At 39.8% G+C, this 19,211-nt stretch overlaps 1 protein-coding gene across 2 annotated transcripts in view; it reads left to right on the top strand.

Moving 5' to 3' along the window:
• The window catches only part of Dnr1 (E3 ubiquitin-protein ligase defense repressor 1), a 151,121-nt gene that overhangs the window by 78,996 nt on the left and 52,914 nt on the right, over window positions 1-19,211 (top strand). Inside the window, exon 2 of one of the 2 annotated variants that reach the window (XM_077419929.1) lies at window positions 3,545-3,649. The exons of the other annotated variant lie outside the window; for it this stretch is intronic. Within the exon in view, the coding sequence (XP_077276055.1) occupies window positions 3,545-3,649 (105 nt within the window). The remainder of the gene's footprint in view (window positions 1-3,544; window positions 3,650-19,211) is intronic. 2 annotated transcript variants of the gene reach the window in all.

Here is a 19,211-nt window from a genome sequence, read left to right as displayed (position 1 = left end):
GCTTTGTCGCGCGACTGCGGTTAATTAAAAACGTTATTAAAATCGTGCCTTAGCTAATTAACGTCCGGCGCAATAATTGTAATTACCGAAGTGGAACGCAATCGCAATTTCCATTTGACTGCTTTCATTAAAACGAACGAACGAGCACCCTCGTAGTTTCGAGTGCATCGCGCTGCGTCGTCGAATCGTCCGATCACAATTTTCCATTTGCACGCTATTTTCCTCCCTCGTTTCCCTCCCTCGTCAACCCTTTCTGTAATCGTCCACCGTGTTCTCTCGGCCACGCATTTCTGTCGCATTTTTTGACTTTTCGCAAGAACGGCACGCGCGGCGAAAGAGAGCGCGTCGGATAACACCGTCGAGTATCAATCGCGAGATGAAAACCGCGTTTCTTTCGGTTATCGCGTCGCGTTCCGCGCGCGGTTTTCTCGACGTTTCATTGCCAGGCGAATGTTCGCGTAACCCGGGTTTTCCCTTCGCCGTGGATGCCCCGAGCTTGTCTCTGCGGCAGAGGCTCTTGCATTCGTCGAGTGCTCTATTTTCTTGACGGATGATGAACAGACGATTCGTTTTAGTCAAGTTGGAGCTCCAAATGCCACTGATATCGGGCTGATTTTTCAACTGTATCAGGTTACAAGCAACCACTTGAAAGCTTTTATATCTCTGCTCGGAGAGAGTCGAGGATAATATTATATTTTGCTCGAGAATATATGTAGCATACAGAGGTTATTGCGATTTTTAAGAAAGAGCTTGTTACAAAAAGAGCCAATCTTTTTTGTTTCACAAATGAACAAAATCTTTCCGGATATGGCTATCTGTGGACTGAATACGACTGTGTTGGATAAAATTGGCTTAAGCTCTTCAAAAGAGATTATTCCAGTTAGAGAAGACCCATAAAAGCGATGCAGCGTGGAAATCGATCCCTATTGTCGACCGATTATTTAGGTCAAGTAAACACGAGCTTTACGAAAGCTTTTTTTAGTAAGACCCATTGATTAAATTTCTTTGAAAAAACGCTCATTGACAGCTTGAATCGGAAAATTTTTAGTTTCGATCTAAAATATTTCATGATGTAATTCCGGGCCATTATATACCTGTATTTTTCGTTTTTATATAGTTTTATACGGTGAATGTGTTGACATGAAAAATAATTTTTATTAAATTAATTCTTTCCCCTCTATTATTCCAGAAAAACACCTATAATCACACAGCAAATTCCCTGATACAATTTTTTGATAATTTATTAAAATACATAGCTTATTGGAAATCTGTTTAAGTATACGCGCGCGTTAGTTTTCCTCCTCCTTTTAAAAGAATATTTCTATTGTTTGTATCGGATTGTCGTTATTCTGCGTTTCAATATTGATTTTCATCCGGTCGGCGTTCAATTACAATCTCATCGCTATGCGCGTGTACAAAGCCGCGTGTTTTTGAGTTTATCGAGAAGATCTTATTTACAGGCATTGATTTAAGGCTAAGTTTATTTGCAGCAATGGAAGGAATTTGCATTGAAATATGGAAATACATTTTATCGAGCAGTCCCATGTTGGTATTCGGGGAATTACATCAGTGAAATATCAAAACGCTTTTTATATTTTATATTTTATGCGACAGATATTTAATTTAATTTTTAGTATAATTTCTATCCTGACATTCGGCAATATTAGCAATATTGCGTATATGTAAAATAAAATTATAACTAACTGTACTCTATGAAATAACTATAACCTTGAATTTGTTAAAATATATTTCCTATAGATGTGTTATCTATTACTTCAATGGATTTTCGACTGCGGATTTTGATGAAATTAATCACGCATGCCGAGTAGTACGAGCGTATAGCGTTAATCAATGCAACCGCTGCATATGTGACATCAAATCATCATAATCACGTGTGATTCGGACACATTGTTTGACGAAATTGGTGGTCATTGTCGATCTCATCAACCGTCCGCGACCGCCACTTTTATTGTTGCCAGTTCCGATAATTGCATTCGCATTCAGTGACAACGTATCGATATGTCTCGCGTATATGGCAGCTTTATTACTGATGTCGACATATATGTATATGTATGCATATAAATTTGCGGCAAAGCTGCTTTAAGCTACTCTTAATTACGTGCAAGTTATCGTAATCCAAATCCACCCGACACATTTCTGCATTTCCACACCAGATAGGTGTGCTCGAAATTCCCATATAATTTATTAAACTGCTTATTTATGGGCTAAAAATTTTTATTTTATAATATTATCTTGAGAGACACTCGATATTAATCATTCAGTACTTCAATAATATTACATCGATCATAATTCAGCGAGATATAATTTTCACTATTCTTAGTTTTAGCTATTTTCTTTCTTTGCAGTTCTTTGTTGCAATAGTATCGTGGAAATAACGATGGTTTACATAAATACATTTTTTTATTCAATGGAGTACATGAAAGTAACTGTAGAATGATTCGTAAGGTCGTATAGCGGAATGGATAAGGTCGATGCGGTATACTAAATGGATGAATTATATAAAAGTGTAAAGTTGATGGGGCGGCGAAATATCATATTACACACGTGCGTGCGCGAGTGTCGCGCGGTGAAACCCGATTTGTATGTATGAGACTTAACTTTTACGCGACGTCAAAGATAAACGGGAGAAAAACGCGGGGCTCTTGGACGAGCTCGGGACGAACCCGTCCTATATATAAAACGTTCAATTTGGCGCTGAAGAAAGGGCATTTGCGGGCTCCAACGTAGCCGCTTATAATCTTGGCGACACGTTCAATTTTCCCGGCACAGGTATAACATTTCTCAGCGTGATACGCGCGACAAAGCGCGCGTTTAGGGTGGCTGCCTTTTGTACGTAAACGAATATGACGTCTTTGATAACGCGGAGAAGGCGACAGGATTAAAACCGGTCATGTACGTACTTAACGTCTCGTTGTACATCGTCAGAAAGCTGCGCGTGTGCCACTTTATTTTCATAATTTCCGCTGAAACTTCGTTTCACTTACGTGAATATTGAAAAAGTCCGGAGGGACTCATATCTTCGCGTATGTACATTGCAAATATGTCATAAAAAGTACTTATATCTCGCGGTTAAAAAGAGAGCGATGCGCACTCTAGCGAAATCTAACTACCTTTTTTTTTATTCGTGTAAAAAAAGCCGCCGTATCTTTATGGATATATACTTGTACAAAACGGATATGCAAATGATTCATAATTTTTGTTTTTAAGCACAGCGAAATGCACGTATCTTCATCTCGATAACGTAATACATGTAGCGCGTTTTCAGCCTGTTCATGAATATTTATACAAATACAGATATGCAAATAATAACAACATATACCGATTTGAGTTTAATAAATGCTGCGGGATTAGCAGTCTCATTTTTGATGTCTCGTGTCGCGTGTACGCCGCGCGAATTACGGGAGATAAATAGCCAGTGATTAAGGGTCGCGAGAGGAAAGTAAAATAACGAGGCAAAGAAAAGCGTTCGATAAAATTTATCGAACAAGTCGTTACGGATTGTATTTCCTTTTTTTTTTCGCAGCCAAGAGATCCTAGACGAAAGAGGTTAACAGGATTACTCGACCGGAGAGAAGGATCGTATACTCGAGGAAACGGAGAAACTACTCCGCGGCGGCGGATCCTTAAGGTGCGATACTCGGGGCTTAAGACGCCCGGTACAACAGGAAGGGACGATTACTTTCGTTCCCGAAGTTTCGCGCGACGAAACTTACCGTCGCGTCGGCGATAATAAGAATTGCACGACGGATAGGGAGAGGTGTCCGTCGTTCGTCTCCTCGCGCTTGCTTTACGGGGGCGGGGGCGCCCGAATTACCGCATCTCTCATATTGTTATGAGCGTGCCATCTCATCGGGATTATTTACGAGCCCGGAGCAATTGCGCCGCGCCATGAATAAGCATAATGGCCCGAACCAGCTCAGACGGCCGCGAACTGTAATAAAAGCGCGTCGCCGGGATAAATGACGTCTCGTGGCTCTTTCTCCCCGGGATTTTTGCGCCCTTTTATTCGCCCTGTCTGTTCGTCGGACAATCGGCACATCGTTACGAAATGTGTACAAAGCAACTTGTGAGATAAATTGCTCAAATTAATTCTTGTCTTTTTAATTAATATATATTTTTTTAATTTGTATAATAAATTTAGATGAAAGAACGTTGGTATCGGAATTCTATTTGCGCTGATTTCTCTTTTGCTTTTCGTAAATTATTTATACTCAGATGAATTAAGCAAGAAGGGACGTAATAGTGGAACGATCAATTTTTTAAATTAATTTATTTAATCCGATTACAAGATGAGAGAGAGAGAGAGAGATACAAAATAGCGAGAAAAATAAGGCAGTTTAGATACGTCAGCTCTTTTTCTGCACGTGTTGCAAATTGGTTGTCGATAACCTCGCGAAATCTACGGAGTTGCACAATTCAATTTGTACGACAAAGAGGGTAGAAAACAAAAGAAATGGAAACAATACCAATCTTAAAGAAAGCTCGTTACGGTGTGGAAAAATAAGTTTTTTCGAACTTCAATCTAATTTCGCGCTCTTTTGGATCTTTGGAGCTTTCGATGTATACTGAGAACGTGAAAACGTTATCAACGAAGAGCTGTTACGTGGGCTACGTGATACTAGTGATATTATACGATATTACACGGACGATACCAAGAGTCTCGGGTTACTTCCACATTCGAGTCGACATATGCAATCTCGTGCGACGGCGACGTCAGTCGCGCGGAAAAAACGTAATGCAGGTCGAGTGCAGCCGAGCGAGAGACCGTGACCGTGCTCAAGACACATTAATTGAACGATTAGCCTGAACTTGACATCTGGTTCGCTGTTATCCGGCCGGTCTAACGTCCGTGATAATTGCTTAACGAACGATGCATCTCAAGTGCGTCTGTACCCTGCACGCGGCAGTTTGCGCAACTAGTCATTATCACGCAAGGATAGCTTGTAAACGGCAAGCCGATAATTAATATCTGGAACGTCGTGATATCGACGAAGGAAATGACACACGCGCGTCGGTCATTACACCGTGAACATTCAATCTTCAATCTACAGACTCATGTGAGTTGATATTATCTGAAAACGGCGTCCTTAATCTCGAGATTAATTTTATCAAATTGATAGAATAGCGTGGCGTAAATGCATGCACAAAAAATGTGAAAATTTTTAGTAACAAATGTTATACAACCTATATTGAAATATCGATGTATGCAAATTACTCAAAAGTGATGAAGGACGTACGAGGCACAGATAATTATGCTTTAAAATTGAATCACTTTTCGGATGGTACGTGGCATATTTATAATCAAAAATCACCATCCTAAAAATAAGTATGTAGAAATAAGAACTTTATCGATCTATTGACCTATAAATGACCACGCAAGATGACATCGATTAAGCCATCGTTCGACGATTAGCGCAGACGGAACAATTCGTGACTGTTCATCATGATAACGAACGAGATTAATGACTGCGGGATATCGCCGGAATAACTCGCGATGATCGAGGGATCACCAGCCGAAATGAAATTTATATCGTCGGTCATCGAGAAGAGCGTTATCGAATTTCGATTTAGGTTGACTTCGACCGTCTAATTTATCGTACGAGATGTCAATTAGGCGACCGATAATTACCATCGGGTACACGCGCGGTTCGTCTGGAGTAGGTCAAATCCGCGAGGAACATAATTTAGGACTTATTAAACGAAGCCAATCTACTTCGGTACACGCATGGCGAATAGTTACACGCGCCATTCTTACAAATGAAAACGACTTTGAACGAAAGTGTTACGAAGTAAAACAATAATTATACACAATTGTGATTATTAGGAGTGCATAGTATTTTGTCTTGAATGAAGAATCGCTAAACAAGCTTACAACGCGATCTTTTATGGCAACAACACGAGCACTGTTTTATGAAAGAATGTAACGAGGGGACGACAAATTTTCCTAGCTACGCGCAAACATGTAGACGAGCTTGTCCGCGAACTTTGTCCGTTCTCAATTTAGAGGCGTTCCCCAAGCTCTCGCGATTCGTGGCGCCGGAAGCCCAGGTAGAACTTCATTTACCATAGGACTCGGCCAAAGCGTTTGTGGGAATGAAGTTGCTTCAGTTTCCAACTTGTGACACGCGGCGGACAACTTTGGTTTTTCTTACCGCCCACTTTTCGCTCAACTCGACGAGCCATACTTAACGGAATAAGGAATAGAGAGAAACGGAAGATACGCGAACGAGTTGCATTATGTCGTTAATTTTTCGTGTATAGGACACATTTTCCTGCTGCTGCTGCTGCTGCACAGTTTTAACATTTTGCGACTGCCATTTGTCACGGCAGCTGTTACAATGTTACAGCGGAAACTTTAACGAAGTTTTAGCTTACGCTAAATAATTGTCGAGCTCTTTTAACACACATCTCTCGGTGTTTTTTATGAACGAAATTGAGCCGGCAAAATGAGAAAATTGAAGTTCTGTCGATTAAACGGAAGTGCAAACGCGGGGAAACCTCGGTGAAAATAAAATCAGAACCGCTCGAACGTCCCCCGTTGGAATACTTCGTAATTTCATTGCGCATTTGCGGAAACGAAATTGCGTTTTGCCCGTTCGGATTGCCGAGCGAACACAATTTCGAGTCTTCTCCCTCTTTTTTCTTTCTGGTCAACACGTCCACCGCCATACCAAGACTTTAGAAATTGTCCGCGGATAATTAATTCTGTTCACTGTCTCGTAAATATTCCGGCCGGGTAGCCCGCAAAATCTCTCGACGCGAATAAACTTCGTTACACATTAACGAGAAGGAGCATGCCCGTTAGTTTGTTTTCCGATATGGCCGCGAGAAATTTGCACTTTTCCGCGACCGCTGTCCGGTTCCGCTCGAAACACGGACCGAAATTAAAGCACGCTAATTGTTGGCGACCCGTATCGCGAGCACTCTTGCCCACTACAAAATTTAGTTCGAGCGAATCTGTATGGGTTTTGTCGAACGTCTCGAAATTGATCGATACTTGCCGTACTTTGCTTCGCGTACCCATAAATATCCCGATCAGTCCTCTGCGTTTTTTTTCTCCCGACGGTATTTATTGAACTTGCGCCCGTTTAGCATTAAACACATCGACCAGCTGTGCGAGCAACGTAATTTTTCTATCACGCTCGACGGAGCTCGATGAATAAATCGTCGCGGCGCTTATCCATTTTAAATGCCAGTTAATTTCAACTATATTTTTGTTCTCTCTCGTCCTTTTTTAAGAGCCTTTCGCTTTGACCGAATTGAGCAGAGAAAATACTGAAATACGACCACGCGCCACGATTATATTTCAGTATTAATCATATCATTTTAATTCTGTATTGTTGGCATTTTCGCAGTTTTGAATTTATTTCATTTTCGAAATATTTCATTATTAGCCATTGATTGTAACTCGAAGTAATTAAAAATGAATTTTTCATGACACATAAAATTAACGTTTAAGTTTGCCATTCAGAAAGATCAACGATAAATTGCAATTAACAGTTATGCAAACGTTGCAAATGGTTGACTGGTAAATCATCCTGATTTTAATCAATTTGTTAAACATTTATTGCATTCCGCGTTAACTAAAAATTAATTCTTACGGAAAGAAAGGATTTAGCGAGCCTCCTCGGGGATGGCGCATTCCAATTAGCAATTATCTCGCGATAAATAACGGAATTTTCTTAACATTATATTGCACTAACAGGATTTACCCGCCGCACTACGCTCGGACCGCTCGTACTTCTTCGTAAACTTTGCTCTCGGAATTCTCCATTCAGCTTGGCTCTATTAATAAGCCGATTCTCGACACGAGGTATTCGGTAAGAGAGAAACTTTATTTATCGCGCGGCACCAACTCCGGAAAATAGTTGCGAAAATGCAGCCTTCTTGAGCCGCTTGTGTAATGACGAAAAGTAAGCCGTTTTTCCACCGCGATTTCTTTAATAAACCTAACGGAATAATTAAATGTAGTTTGGGGAAGTTGGAAATATCGGGATGCATTAATGGTTTTGCTTGCATGTTTAACGAACTCTCGCAGTGTTGTCCCGGGTTTGGGAGTTTGGGAGACCCGCTTTTAATACTTTTTATTAATATTTAAAGTAATGTTGACGTTTGATTTCAAATATTAATGTCTAAATAGAACCATATTTCTGGATATAATATTATGGTGCACAAATATTATACAAGTTTTTTTATTTGAAATTTGCAATGTGCCATAATTTTGTCAGTGAAAAAATAGTTTTCGTCTCTAAAAAGCTGGTTCGGTTTCAGAACCGTTCGTTTAATTAAACATTTACAGTTCGGTCAGTGAATGAAAGGTTCGCCTTTCAGAGAAATCCGATTTGATTTTTCATGCGACGCATGCATTTTCATTATACTACTCTTTGGAAAATGGAAGTGGATTACGCTTACTGTACGCTTTTCATACGTGCGTTCACCATATTCCATGCCTTGAAAAGCATACGCGTTTTCAAAAACGATTATTAATCATTCGCGCGAGTGTGGTCGCGTTTCCGTAGAACAAGCATGAGCGATTTCGTGCGGTAGAAACTCACATTAATACAACGCTTATCGGATTGCAGATTTTACAATTTCTCGAACCGGAACGCGACTCTCGGGCGATCTCATCCGGTTTCACGCTAATGAGAAATGGCGTCTCGCTGCTTCGATTTATTATTTGCCACGGATCGAAATCCTATTTTGCTCGCGGTACGTTTTGGCTACACACTTTGGCGTTTCAATATTCATGAAAGTACACGTGTGTCGCCAACAGGACTGGTCTCTCTCTCTCTCTCTCTCTCTCTCTCTCTCTCTCTCTCCCCTCTCCTTCTCTTTTTCCCTCTCTCCCTCCCTCCTTCCTTCTCATCGGAAGGGAAAACTGCCAGCTACGTGCTTGAGAGTGCATTCGGGCGACTTCCATGTTTTCCCACCCGATTCAATTACGTTAATCGATCGATTTCCCACGGTAGATATCTCGCGACGTGACGGCGACACGAGGTCGCGATAGGCTCGCTATTGAGAGATTTTTCATTTTGCGTGACTCGCTGCGTACGAAAGGACACGAGGAAATCCCTCTTCTCTCATCGACAATGTTAAAACTTCGTTCAGTTGGGGTGAATTCTTGCAGTTGAGGTGAATTCAAATTAGACTTTTTCGCTGCGGGACTTGACCGCGCGATAATTATCGCGTTGGGCAACTGTCGTACAAATAACTTTGCAGAACAGCGACTGTATCGGCGATACATATAGCCGCACGTGTCAGTGCATCGTAAACCATGGCATAGGGCTAATTATGGCTCATTTGTAACTAATTGTTTGCTATTGCTATATCGCCGTTTCCATTTCCCTCTTAACGTGCATAAACACGCGGTAGCGTTTTGCGAGCGTAAGGAACAATAACAGTTGCGTACGAAGTTGTATGTTTTCACCATTGAGTCTCCCACTTGGATTAATCGTTCGATTAATTCCATAATTAATCGCATAATTCGACTGCGCGCTGCGCTTCACAATATCCTTCGGGAGAATATCAGGATCGTCCCACATTTCGATGTAATACCGACGCGCGACGCGTCATTATTTCGCCACGCTGTGTATTTTATTGCCGATTGCGCGAAATTCGTACGAGCCCGACGGGATTTACGAACGGCGAGGACGCATGGAGAAAAGGAGAGAGAGGGCAAATATGGATCAACGCATCAATCTCGGTAATTAATAATTTCAATTAGCTGGAGGGAGCTGCGCCCGATCCGCTCGCTGCAGGCCGTTGCCGTATTTCAGGCAGCTAGATCGAACGGCGGGGAACACCTGGATTTCAATTAACCGGATTGCCGTCGCGTACCGCCGATTTATCCCGCCGCCGCAGCTCCTTGCCCGCCCGGCGCGGTTCCGCTCTTCTTTTTCCCGTACGGCACTCGATTGGGAATCGATAGACACGTCTGTCTCGCTAATGTAAATTCGGGAACGTGCGCTCCTGTCGAAGCCCGGAAAACCGACACGATCCTTTTTCCCGCTACTTTTTTCCCCCAGTGTATTTTAATTTCCAGTCCTTTCCCTTCTCTCGTAGAATTTGTTTCGCGAGACAGCCCCTATACGTTCTCGATGTTATTCCTTTTTTTCTCTTTTTTTTTTTGTTTTATTTCAAGGATGATATTTCCATTACAGAACAAGTCTCTGTTGCAACGTTCGATTTAAATTCGCGATGTGAAATTAAACTTCTCGACACGGTAAACGCGCGAAATTGTAGCTTTCGGTCTATTAGCGCGCGAGCTAAACTCGTTACCGACGACATACATAGTAAATTGACATTTAATCGTTAAAAGTTCTGCCATTTCGCGTTTTTGTGTCCATTTCAGTACGAGGAAATAATAACGCCGATCCACATGGGCGATGTGCGCGACGGTCGCGCGTTAAAAGCGAAATTTGATTGGATTCGTTAAGCGGCAATTTATACACGTTACTGCAAACGCGATTAATCGCACGGTGCAAACGTGGGCTACAGTACCGCGACTGAAACACGACGGTATAATATTAGCGTCAGCGCTTTGCCCGTCGCGAAAATATTGCGGAAGGATATTCAAGGTTTGACGGCGCATGCACGCGGGTTTGGATTTAGTTCTCGACGGACGTCTTCGCACGCGCTTCATTTCGAGGCTGCATATGTCTTCGTGACCGTCATGCAGTTTAATTTCGTTGTCGTCGTTTTCCTGTCCGTGCTTTTGAACCGCGCCGGGTAAACCATTTTAGGAGGACTTTGAATCTTATTCCGTCCGGAATGCTTCGCGCGCTTCAAGTCCCGTCGCGCAATTCACCAGAAAATTTGCATAACGTTTTTTTCATCGCACGCCGCGTTGCCGTCGAAAATATTACATCCGCGAAAAATTCATTTTTTGACGAGTGCATTAATAACGACATGCGGGTTACAAAAATATACCGCAAAAATAGAAACATAGTCACTTTTGAACCCGGAGTTTTTTTTCATGCCGTTTAAGTAAAACAATATTATTTTATTTCAAACTCAGTTATATGAATAGATCATTTTTTCCCGACTCTATTTTTTCATATCACAATAACAGAGCGATAACAAACGATGAATATCTCCCGCAATATTGAATTTGACAACAGAGCTCACGTTATTTTATCGTAGTGATACAAAAAACTCGATTATGATACATAAAATTTTATCTTCTGTAAATTAGATGCGATAAGATCTAATTCTTTCGCGTATATCTTTTCCGTACACAAAACGAGAAAGAGCGTAATGATATTTCGTAGCGGGGGATAAGCGGAGTAAGGGCGACTGTGTAGATCATCCTCGAAGTATTAAAGTCCCTATCGGAACTCCCCGAGCCTTTCCCATCCTTGCCCGCTTTATCCCTTCTTCATTTTCTCGTATCGCGACACTTCTTTCGGTCTTTTCGAGTTTTACGAGAGGTTCGGGCCGAGCTTGAGATGACGAAAAGAAGTTTACTCCCGAAAGAAGTTAATCTAATACGATATAACTTCGATCCACGATAAATCGTGATTTATAGCCCGAAGTTGGAAGAATCTTATGAGAGTCGCACGTGTCTGTTGTAGAGCTACTTACATTGCTACTATTTTCTCTCTTTTCTCGTCATTGAGATAGATAGTGATGAAAGCAATTAGCGATTAGTGTTTACGAACGAACGCGTGTCACGTGACAGCTGGGGAAGTTTACGCGATGTTGTTTTTCCAGTAGAAGACTGGAAAGGCAAGTTGAGTTTATCTTGTGGATAACGATTTAGAAAAAATGATATTTGCGGCGATTTATCGCTTGTCATTGTATATAAACATCAGATCTCTCGACTCTTCCGTGCATCCAGTTAGATTAAGTGTATCCTAATGGACGTGTTTTCACACGTTCTCACGCTTATCTATTCCGAAAGTTGCAGAGCCCATGAATTCTTTCAACCGTATAACGCGAGAGAACGCTCGTCGAACGCACATGGGAAATATGCTATTATCTTTGCATCGCGCTAAACTGGGAAAAACTACTCGGTTCGGTTAATCGTCAAATTTTTATTCTCGTCGGTTATTCACTCCGTTGAGTTCTACCGGCGTTGCTGAAAAAAAAAAAGATAAAACTAAAAATATTTGTTACACAATCACGTTACTCTCTTTTTTTTTGCCGAAGCATATCGCTGGTGCAGCTCGCAACGGCTGCCGGCGATGCAAAGGAAAAAGCAAACATCGGTTTTATTTCCCCATGAGTTTCCTCTCTTTTGAATCCGCGACGCGACCGGACCGTAACGCCAATTACGCAGTCGGTTTCGCCGTCGAACGTTCGCGCGCGGTCGTCGGGAAAAATTCAACAGTTGTTGATAAACAGGCCGGCATACACTCTGTCGCCGCCCATGCGAGAGATTTTCGCAGTTCGTGAGTCGAATGACAAATGTGCGATCGGTCGAATGTGGGGCCTACGAACGGGAAGCAAGGGAATAAATGGACCATCAGAATTACGGGATATCTAGCTATGGATCAGTGATTACCGAGTACCGATAGAATTTTTTCACGGGGGTAAAATCCGTTAAACAGTGCATTTTTTTCTGTTGAGTTGATCGATGAATTGGTTTTGCAAGTGCTACTAAAAGGATATGACGGATTAACCCTTAACTGTGGGTGTAGACTTTTATCTTTCTATTTATTTTGTTATTTTTGTTACCAATAATATTGTTTTTTTTTTTAGAAAAGAAATAAAATTTTGATTCCGTGCGCGATTAATTGTAAAAAATACAGCAGCAAGTATAAGATGTAAGGCAATTATTTTTATTTCCCTTTTTCTTTTATAAAAGTTTCTAAGAACTTTTCATTATACATATATGTATAATAATTAAGGATTATTATAAGATTTTTTCTCCGTAGAATTTTAACAGTTTAGAAAAAATAATACTTGAAAGAGAATGCGCAATTTTTTTAAACAACACAATTTTGAAAGAAACGGGAGCTTTTGAACGTAAAATATTATGCGGGTCGAGATACAAAAATTTTTTTCGTTACGCTTTTGCACATTTTTGATCTTAAAACGAAAAGAGCTTTAAGATACGAATATCGTTAAACCAACAAAAGAGCATTTGTTCGCAAAGCCGATTATACGAAACGCTATATCGCGTATCGATTGTTTTTTGTGTGTGCATGCATCTCTCTCCACTGTAAATTTGACGAATCGAAAGGAAATCACGTCCGCATAACATCGGGCGCGAATCCTTTTTCCCCGATGCAATCCATGAAATCCGTTCGAAGATTATCCCGGCTGACCCACGTACAAGGTTCAGATAACGAAATTCCAGCGAACTACGTGCCTTCGCGGTCCGTTTAACATTTCCGTCGGAAATCACTCGAGCCTCGAGTCATGCCGCGGAATTTTCGTTACTTAACAAAAGGATTTTCGCATTTTTTATTCTATTTGGACCTTCAAATATCGTCATTTGCTTGAAGATATCATTCATTTACTTATCTCACTGCATTAATTTCGTTCAACCATATAAATGCGCTAATAGTTGAACGTGACTAGAGATAAGTTTATCCTATACAATTCTTTCGTTAAAATATTTATCTTTTTGACGTGACTTGCTTAATTGTGTAGGGGAGACCGGGGCTCGTTGGCACAAGAGGCAAGTTGGCAATGCGTTCCGTTTATGTATTTATAGCGAAAAAAAACAATGGAAAAGTTATCACAAAATATTTCTTATATGACATAGGTACTTTTCACAAAGTTTTATTTTGATCAGACAAGTATTACAATAGAAAAAGAGAAGAGTCTGATTCAAGAGGTGACAAGTAAATTTTCGAGCGTTTCAAAATATCGTATTAATGTTCTTCAGCTTGAGAAGTAAATCAAAGTGACGTATCATTAGTTAAAAGAAAAGTTTCTGTTACTATACGACATGTTATTTTGACTAACAATAGTAATTTATTGTAATAAAACGACTGAAATAAAACGTATGTAGGGATGGGGTATGTTGGCTCATATCAAGACACGCTTAGCTTGACTTGTTGCCATGCGCGTGAGACCTGTTTGAGCACGTGATTTACTATCTACAATGCTGATAGAAGCTAAATATATATTTATATTAATATTTTTATGATAAAGAAAGCTACATCTAAAATAGTTCACAATTATTTTTCTGCAACAACGTTTTGATATTCGATAATTACAAAATAACTTTAAAAGATACAATCTTTATCAAGATGTACGTATGTGTTACCCGTTTTGTGTTTTTATTACGTATTCATTAATTTAACGTGGACTTTTGTCGCATAGCCAACTTACCCTACTATCGGGGAAAGTTGGCCACAATGCAGCATGTTCATATTTCATTTATTACAAAGAAACTATACGATATACAGGAGCGTTCCTAGCATGAAAATGTAAAGAAAGGTTTTCTCTATCATATTAGTATTGTTTAATCATGATAATTAGTTGTATAAAAACTCAAATGCCGAAATTGTAAAAACGGTGCCAACGAGCCCCGGTCTCCCCTAATCTAGCGTTTATCGCAGCAAACGCCGAAAATACATTGATAAAATACGTTAATTAAAGAGGAATTATAAATAGGCAGCGAGCTATACATCGATAATTCCGACCCATTGCAAACGTTTGTTGATCGATTTTCATAGCACACAATTAAATCACGACTCGATTTGCATGCGTTTCAGACGCGGGTATAATTTTGTGATTAGTTTTTCTTGAAATCATACGCCTCTATTTACTGCTATATACATATTCATAAGAATATAGCTGTTATCACGAATTTAAATGTCTATCTCTCGTATTTTCTCACTGCTAATTTTGACACTGATCGCGAATTTCATCAATTAGAACGTATTGTCCAATGTGGCCAAGTTGTCGTTTGTTATTTACGAATTAAACAGATGTTAATTTAGGCGGTTGCATCTTTAAACATGTTTAAATTATGTTGATGTTCACGTTGTACATTTCGCAAGAGATATACTTTATTCGCGATTTTTGCGCAAATACGGCAAGCGCAAACGTCTGGCACATGACGTCTCTCCGTATAATTTTCAGAATTTTTTACTAAATCTCTGTAGTCATTTCACATTTGATTAATGCATCAGACATGCATTATTTGTATTACTGTATTTGCTCTATCCGTTTTACTAATTTAATCTCCAATAAGCGACTGAAGGTAAAATGCATATCTTAATCAGTTCTATAGTAATGAAACGACGGTCGGCTAACACTCGAATACGTTATTTTTGCATCTAGTTATATTATTACGTATTTTTTATATTTCGTCGCACTCATTAATCTTCGCGCTGTGATTGAACATTTTTCGAACCAAGTTCAAGACGATGGCGGAGAAAAACGCGGCTTGCTTATAACCGCCTCGTTATTGATGATACGATTTATTAATTATCGGCGTAGAAATTCAAATTTTAATACTTAATTATGTTGAATTTTATCGTAATTCGTGTAAATTTCTAAAGGAACGTTTAGGATTCACGCGAGTAGTTACGTATCTTGGCTCGATACTTCGGAAGAGCCGACAAAGTTTCACTCGCCGAATGTCGTCCGAATTGAAATGCAGTTGCATTTCTATGCAACTGCACGTAGACGTTCCTTAAGAAGGACGTTCGTGAGTGTTGCGAATTTCCGGCGCGGTATTATTCCCGACGCCGGAAACAGCAATTCTTTATCTCCTTATCGCGGTGCGAGTGTATCTCATTCTTCCCGGCTTAATCAAAATTCTCAAGACGTTACTAAAACTGGCGCTTTAAATAGCGTCTCCTGCAGAATGGTGAAACGAAACGGATCTCTATCCTCCGTTTCGTAAATTTCGTAAAGTCGTTGGAGCGAATCACCATCTTACTGTTTTAAACGTTAAACTGCCATGGCTTTACTTTGTAATCCTTTGATCATGCTACTCAGTAGAATTCTCGGCAGCGAGTTTTGTTTTAATCTTGAATTTTGAAACAAATCGCTCTCTCTCTCTCTCTCTCTCTCTCTCTCTCTCTCTCTTCCTATATACACTTAATTATTTTTATAACATTGAATCTACAGAAATAACATTTTTATATTTCCCTGCAGTGTTCTTTTAGAAAAAATAACTGAATACTGTTATAAATATATATCGAGTATTGGATTAAACAGTCAGGTATGAGCAGCAGAAATCAATACATTAAATGCGGCGAAAAGAAGGACTTAGCTTTGATGAAAGGCGTACACGCACGCAAGCGTGGCGTCAATCATTCGAAATGAAAATTAGTTCTCCGGAAGCTCATTAATTATTCGTCATGCGAATACATTCGCTGTAACGTATCTACACAAATACGCACGCGTGAGCTTTATGTTCGCGTATGCGAGAATTCATCATATATGTACAAATGTAATATGGCTTTGGTATAGGGTGCATATTCCTAGCCTCCTGCTCTCTCCTCCCCCCTGCCCGCTTCCGGTCCCCGTTCCATCGCGTATACATCGGTTGGGCTATGTATCTCGTTTGCCTATGTATTACGTGTCGAAATGTACGCACGGCATGTGCTTCGAACAGGTCGCAAACTTCACCCTAATATTACAAGTCCGCCTTACTCCGCGTGACACGTGTCTTTACCCGCCACGGATTCACAGTCGATAAATCATCCTGACATGACTCCCTCATAATTTCTACGGTATACGTACGCGAATCCTCTGTTTTCCTTTCGTACCGCATTCCGCCGCGCTGATATATCGACGCGAGAACGAGATAATCCTTCCGACACCATCAGTTAGATGATTGCTTCTTTTGCAAGATTTTCTCTGCCTGCGGAGGAAAAATAACTATCGCAGCAAGCACTCTTTTTCTAAAATTAACAGCGTAAATTAATAACGCATGTATTCGGGTGTTTTGAATGCTGCGATTTATTGTCCACTCTCTATATGATTGCTCCATACACTCGGAGAGAGTGTAATAGTTCTCCAGCAGCTTTGATACTCTGTTGTTGACATAAATCAGTGATATAGATATCCTATACAGTCGCTTATCTCTCTTTCTCTCCCTCTCTCATTCAAATCTCTCAATCAAAGCGTTGTTTGTGATGCGATTGAGTTCACTAAGCACTTCATTAGCCAGCACCATCAATGTCCTATAATAATTTTTGAACAATGTGTGCAATTCCTCGCAGCTTTGTTTAACCTACTTCTTACCACAAACGTGAATATGTCTAATTTAATTTAACGAAATATATATGCAAACGTCAATTTCTTTTCAGCGAAGACGTCAGTTCTTACCGTTACGCAATCTTCTTGAGATATACTCTTCCGGAGAATACTCGATGGGACAGCGGAAAACTTTTCATATATTTCGCGGAAAAAAACCTTTACTTATACTTGACGAGCCTCTCCCACGCGACAAGGAATTCCCGTTTGTCGAACGGATTAACGAGGTCTTCCAATGAGATCCCTCCACTCCGATACTCGATTGTTCTCGGACGATAATGTAATTCTCGGGTTTTGATAGCGCCATTATCTCGTCTGACATAAATTAAACGCCGGAGTGTCATTGCTATGAGAAAAATTAGCTTCCAGTATCACCTATTAATCTCTTAGTCATTGACGTGAGTCATAAAATAGCTTCCAAACTTTTCTCGTGAATTTTACATTTACGATCTACATATAATGATCACATAAATGTAGTCGATGTCATTTTTATACATTCTACAGGGGGGGGGGGGCAAGTTGAGTCATAAAACGTCATGAATGTGTGCAGAGACAATTCGATGGAAATTTCCGTATTTTTCATCTTCTTTTTCGGGCCGGTTAGAGCCCGATACGATACTACATGCAGCTTGTGTCACTTGTGGCAGTAATTAATAACAAGAATGTTCTTTGTGCCCTAATGTGCTTGTTATTTGCGTGCGGTACGTCATAAACACGATTTAGTAGATCAAACTGGTTTATTAATAACTCATATAATAACCGGCTGTCATGTGCTTGTGGCTACGACAATGTGCCACTGCCACGTGTTGTGTGCGATTAATGAACGGAATAGTTAATAGAGAGAGTAGTTCTATATCTGTTTCTCTCTTTCTGGCGGCCATTATTGTGTTATACTTGTGTCGGTACTTCAGATATTAATATTCGGTCATCGACATAATAATGCGTGACAGATATGCTGCCTGCCGCCGACATTTACATGAGGCTTTTGTGTTCGTAAGAGAAAAAAGATTTAGCACATCTAACTATTCAAATGCATTTTAATGTATAATTTTTCTTTAATCTAGAATAAAAATTTAATTTTTTGACATGCCAAATTGTGATTATATATATATATATATATATATATATATATATATATATAATTTTTTTATTATCAATTACAATTACGCGACGGATAGCACATAATCAAGTAGACTACTCGCTAAAATTGAACGTAAAAAAGTAATCGCGATAAAGTTAATTTCCCGAAATTTCATTCCAGAAACACATGGCTGTTACTTTCTAGAGGTTGTTTTTATCTCTCCGTTGCATATGAGTTATAAAATATCGTGCGAATCGTAGTGATGTTTACGATACTTATTGTAGCCTGGAGGGAGCAAATTGTATAAGATGACATTACGATACCCTGGTGACCCATATAATTTTTTTATGGTGTAATAGATGTCATATAAATAACTCGAAATACCTCAATTCTTGAGGCCTTAATATTATTTTTCTTGTTCTTTTAGTTGTGTACTGCTCGAGGAGCGTCAATATCAATTATATTTTTTGGGACGAATTTTCTTTGCGTGCGTTAATTTATTAATTTGATAATATACATTACATAATGTGGACACATCGATTATTGCTATATTAATATTAAAAAGGCTTCTTAAAACGACTTTTTACAGGTGGAACATAATAAAAAATAAAAAAATGGCAAAATATAAAGCGGAGGCGCAATAAAAACAAAAAGTTTGGTTTTGTTAAGAATCTATTATTTTTTTGTGATGCTTTATGAAAGTGAGAATTTCGTCTGATTTAGATTCTTTGTCTCTAATTCGAACTAATGTGACGAAACTCGTGGTCCGGATGAAAAAAATACGCGCACACAATTGTATGACTCGCTTGATTAGTTCCGTGAGGCATGAAAACAACATCCGAGTCTGATGCAAACTTTTAACGAGCTTGCTCCATCTGTCACGATTCGCGCACTAATGCACCGTAAAATTGCTCGCAGGCCATCCTGCCAAAAGGAT

The sequence above is a fragment of the Temnothorax americanus genome, unplaced genomic scaffold (assembly GCF_048541705.1).
Source record: "Temnothorax americanus isolate GAGA-0224 unplaced genomic scaffold, ASM4854170v1 Scaffold6, whole genome shotgun sequence".
Classification (NCBI taxonomy): Eukaryota; Metazoa; Arthropoda; class Insecta; order Hymenoptera; family Formicidae; genus Temnothorax; species Temnothorax americanus.
The sequence above is the reverse complement of the archived record's forward strand: the minus strand, read 5'-3'. Positions and strand labels throughout refer to the sequence as shown.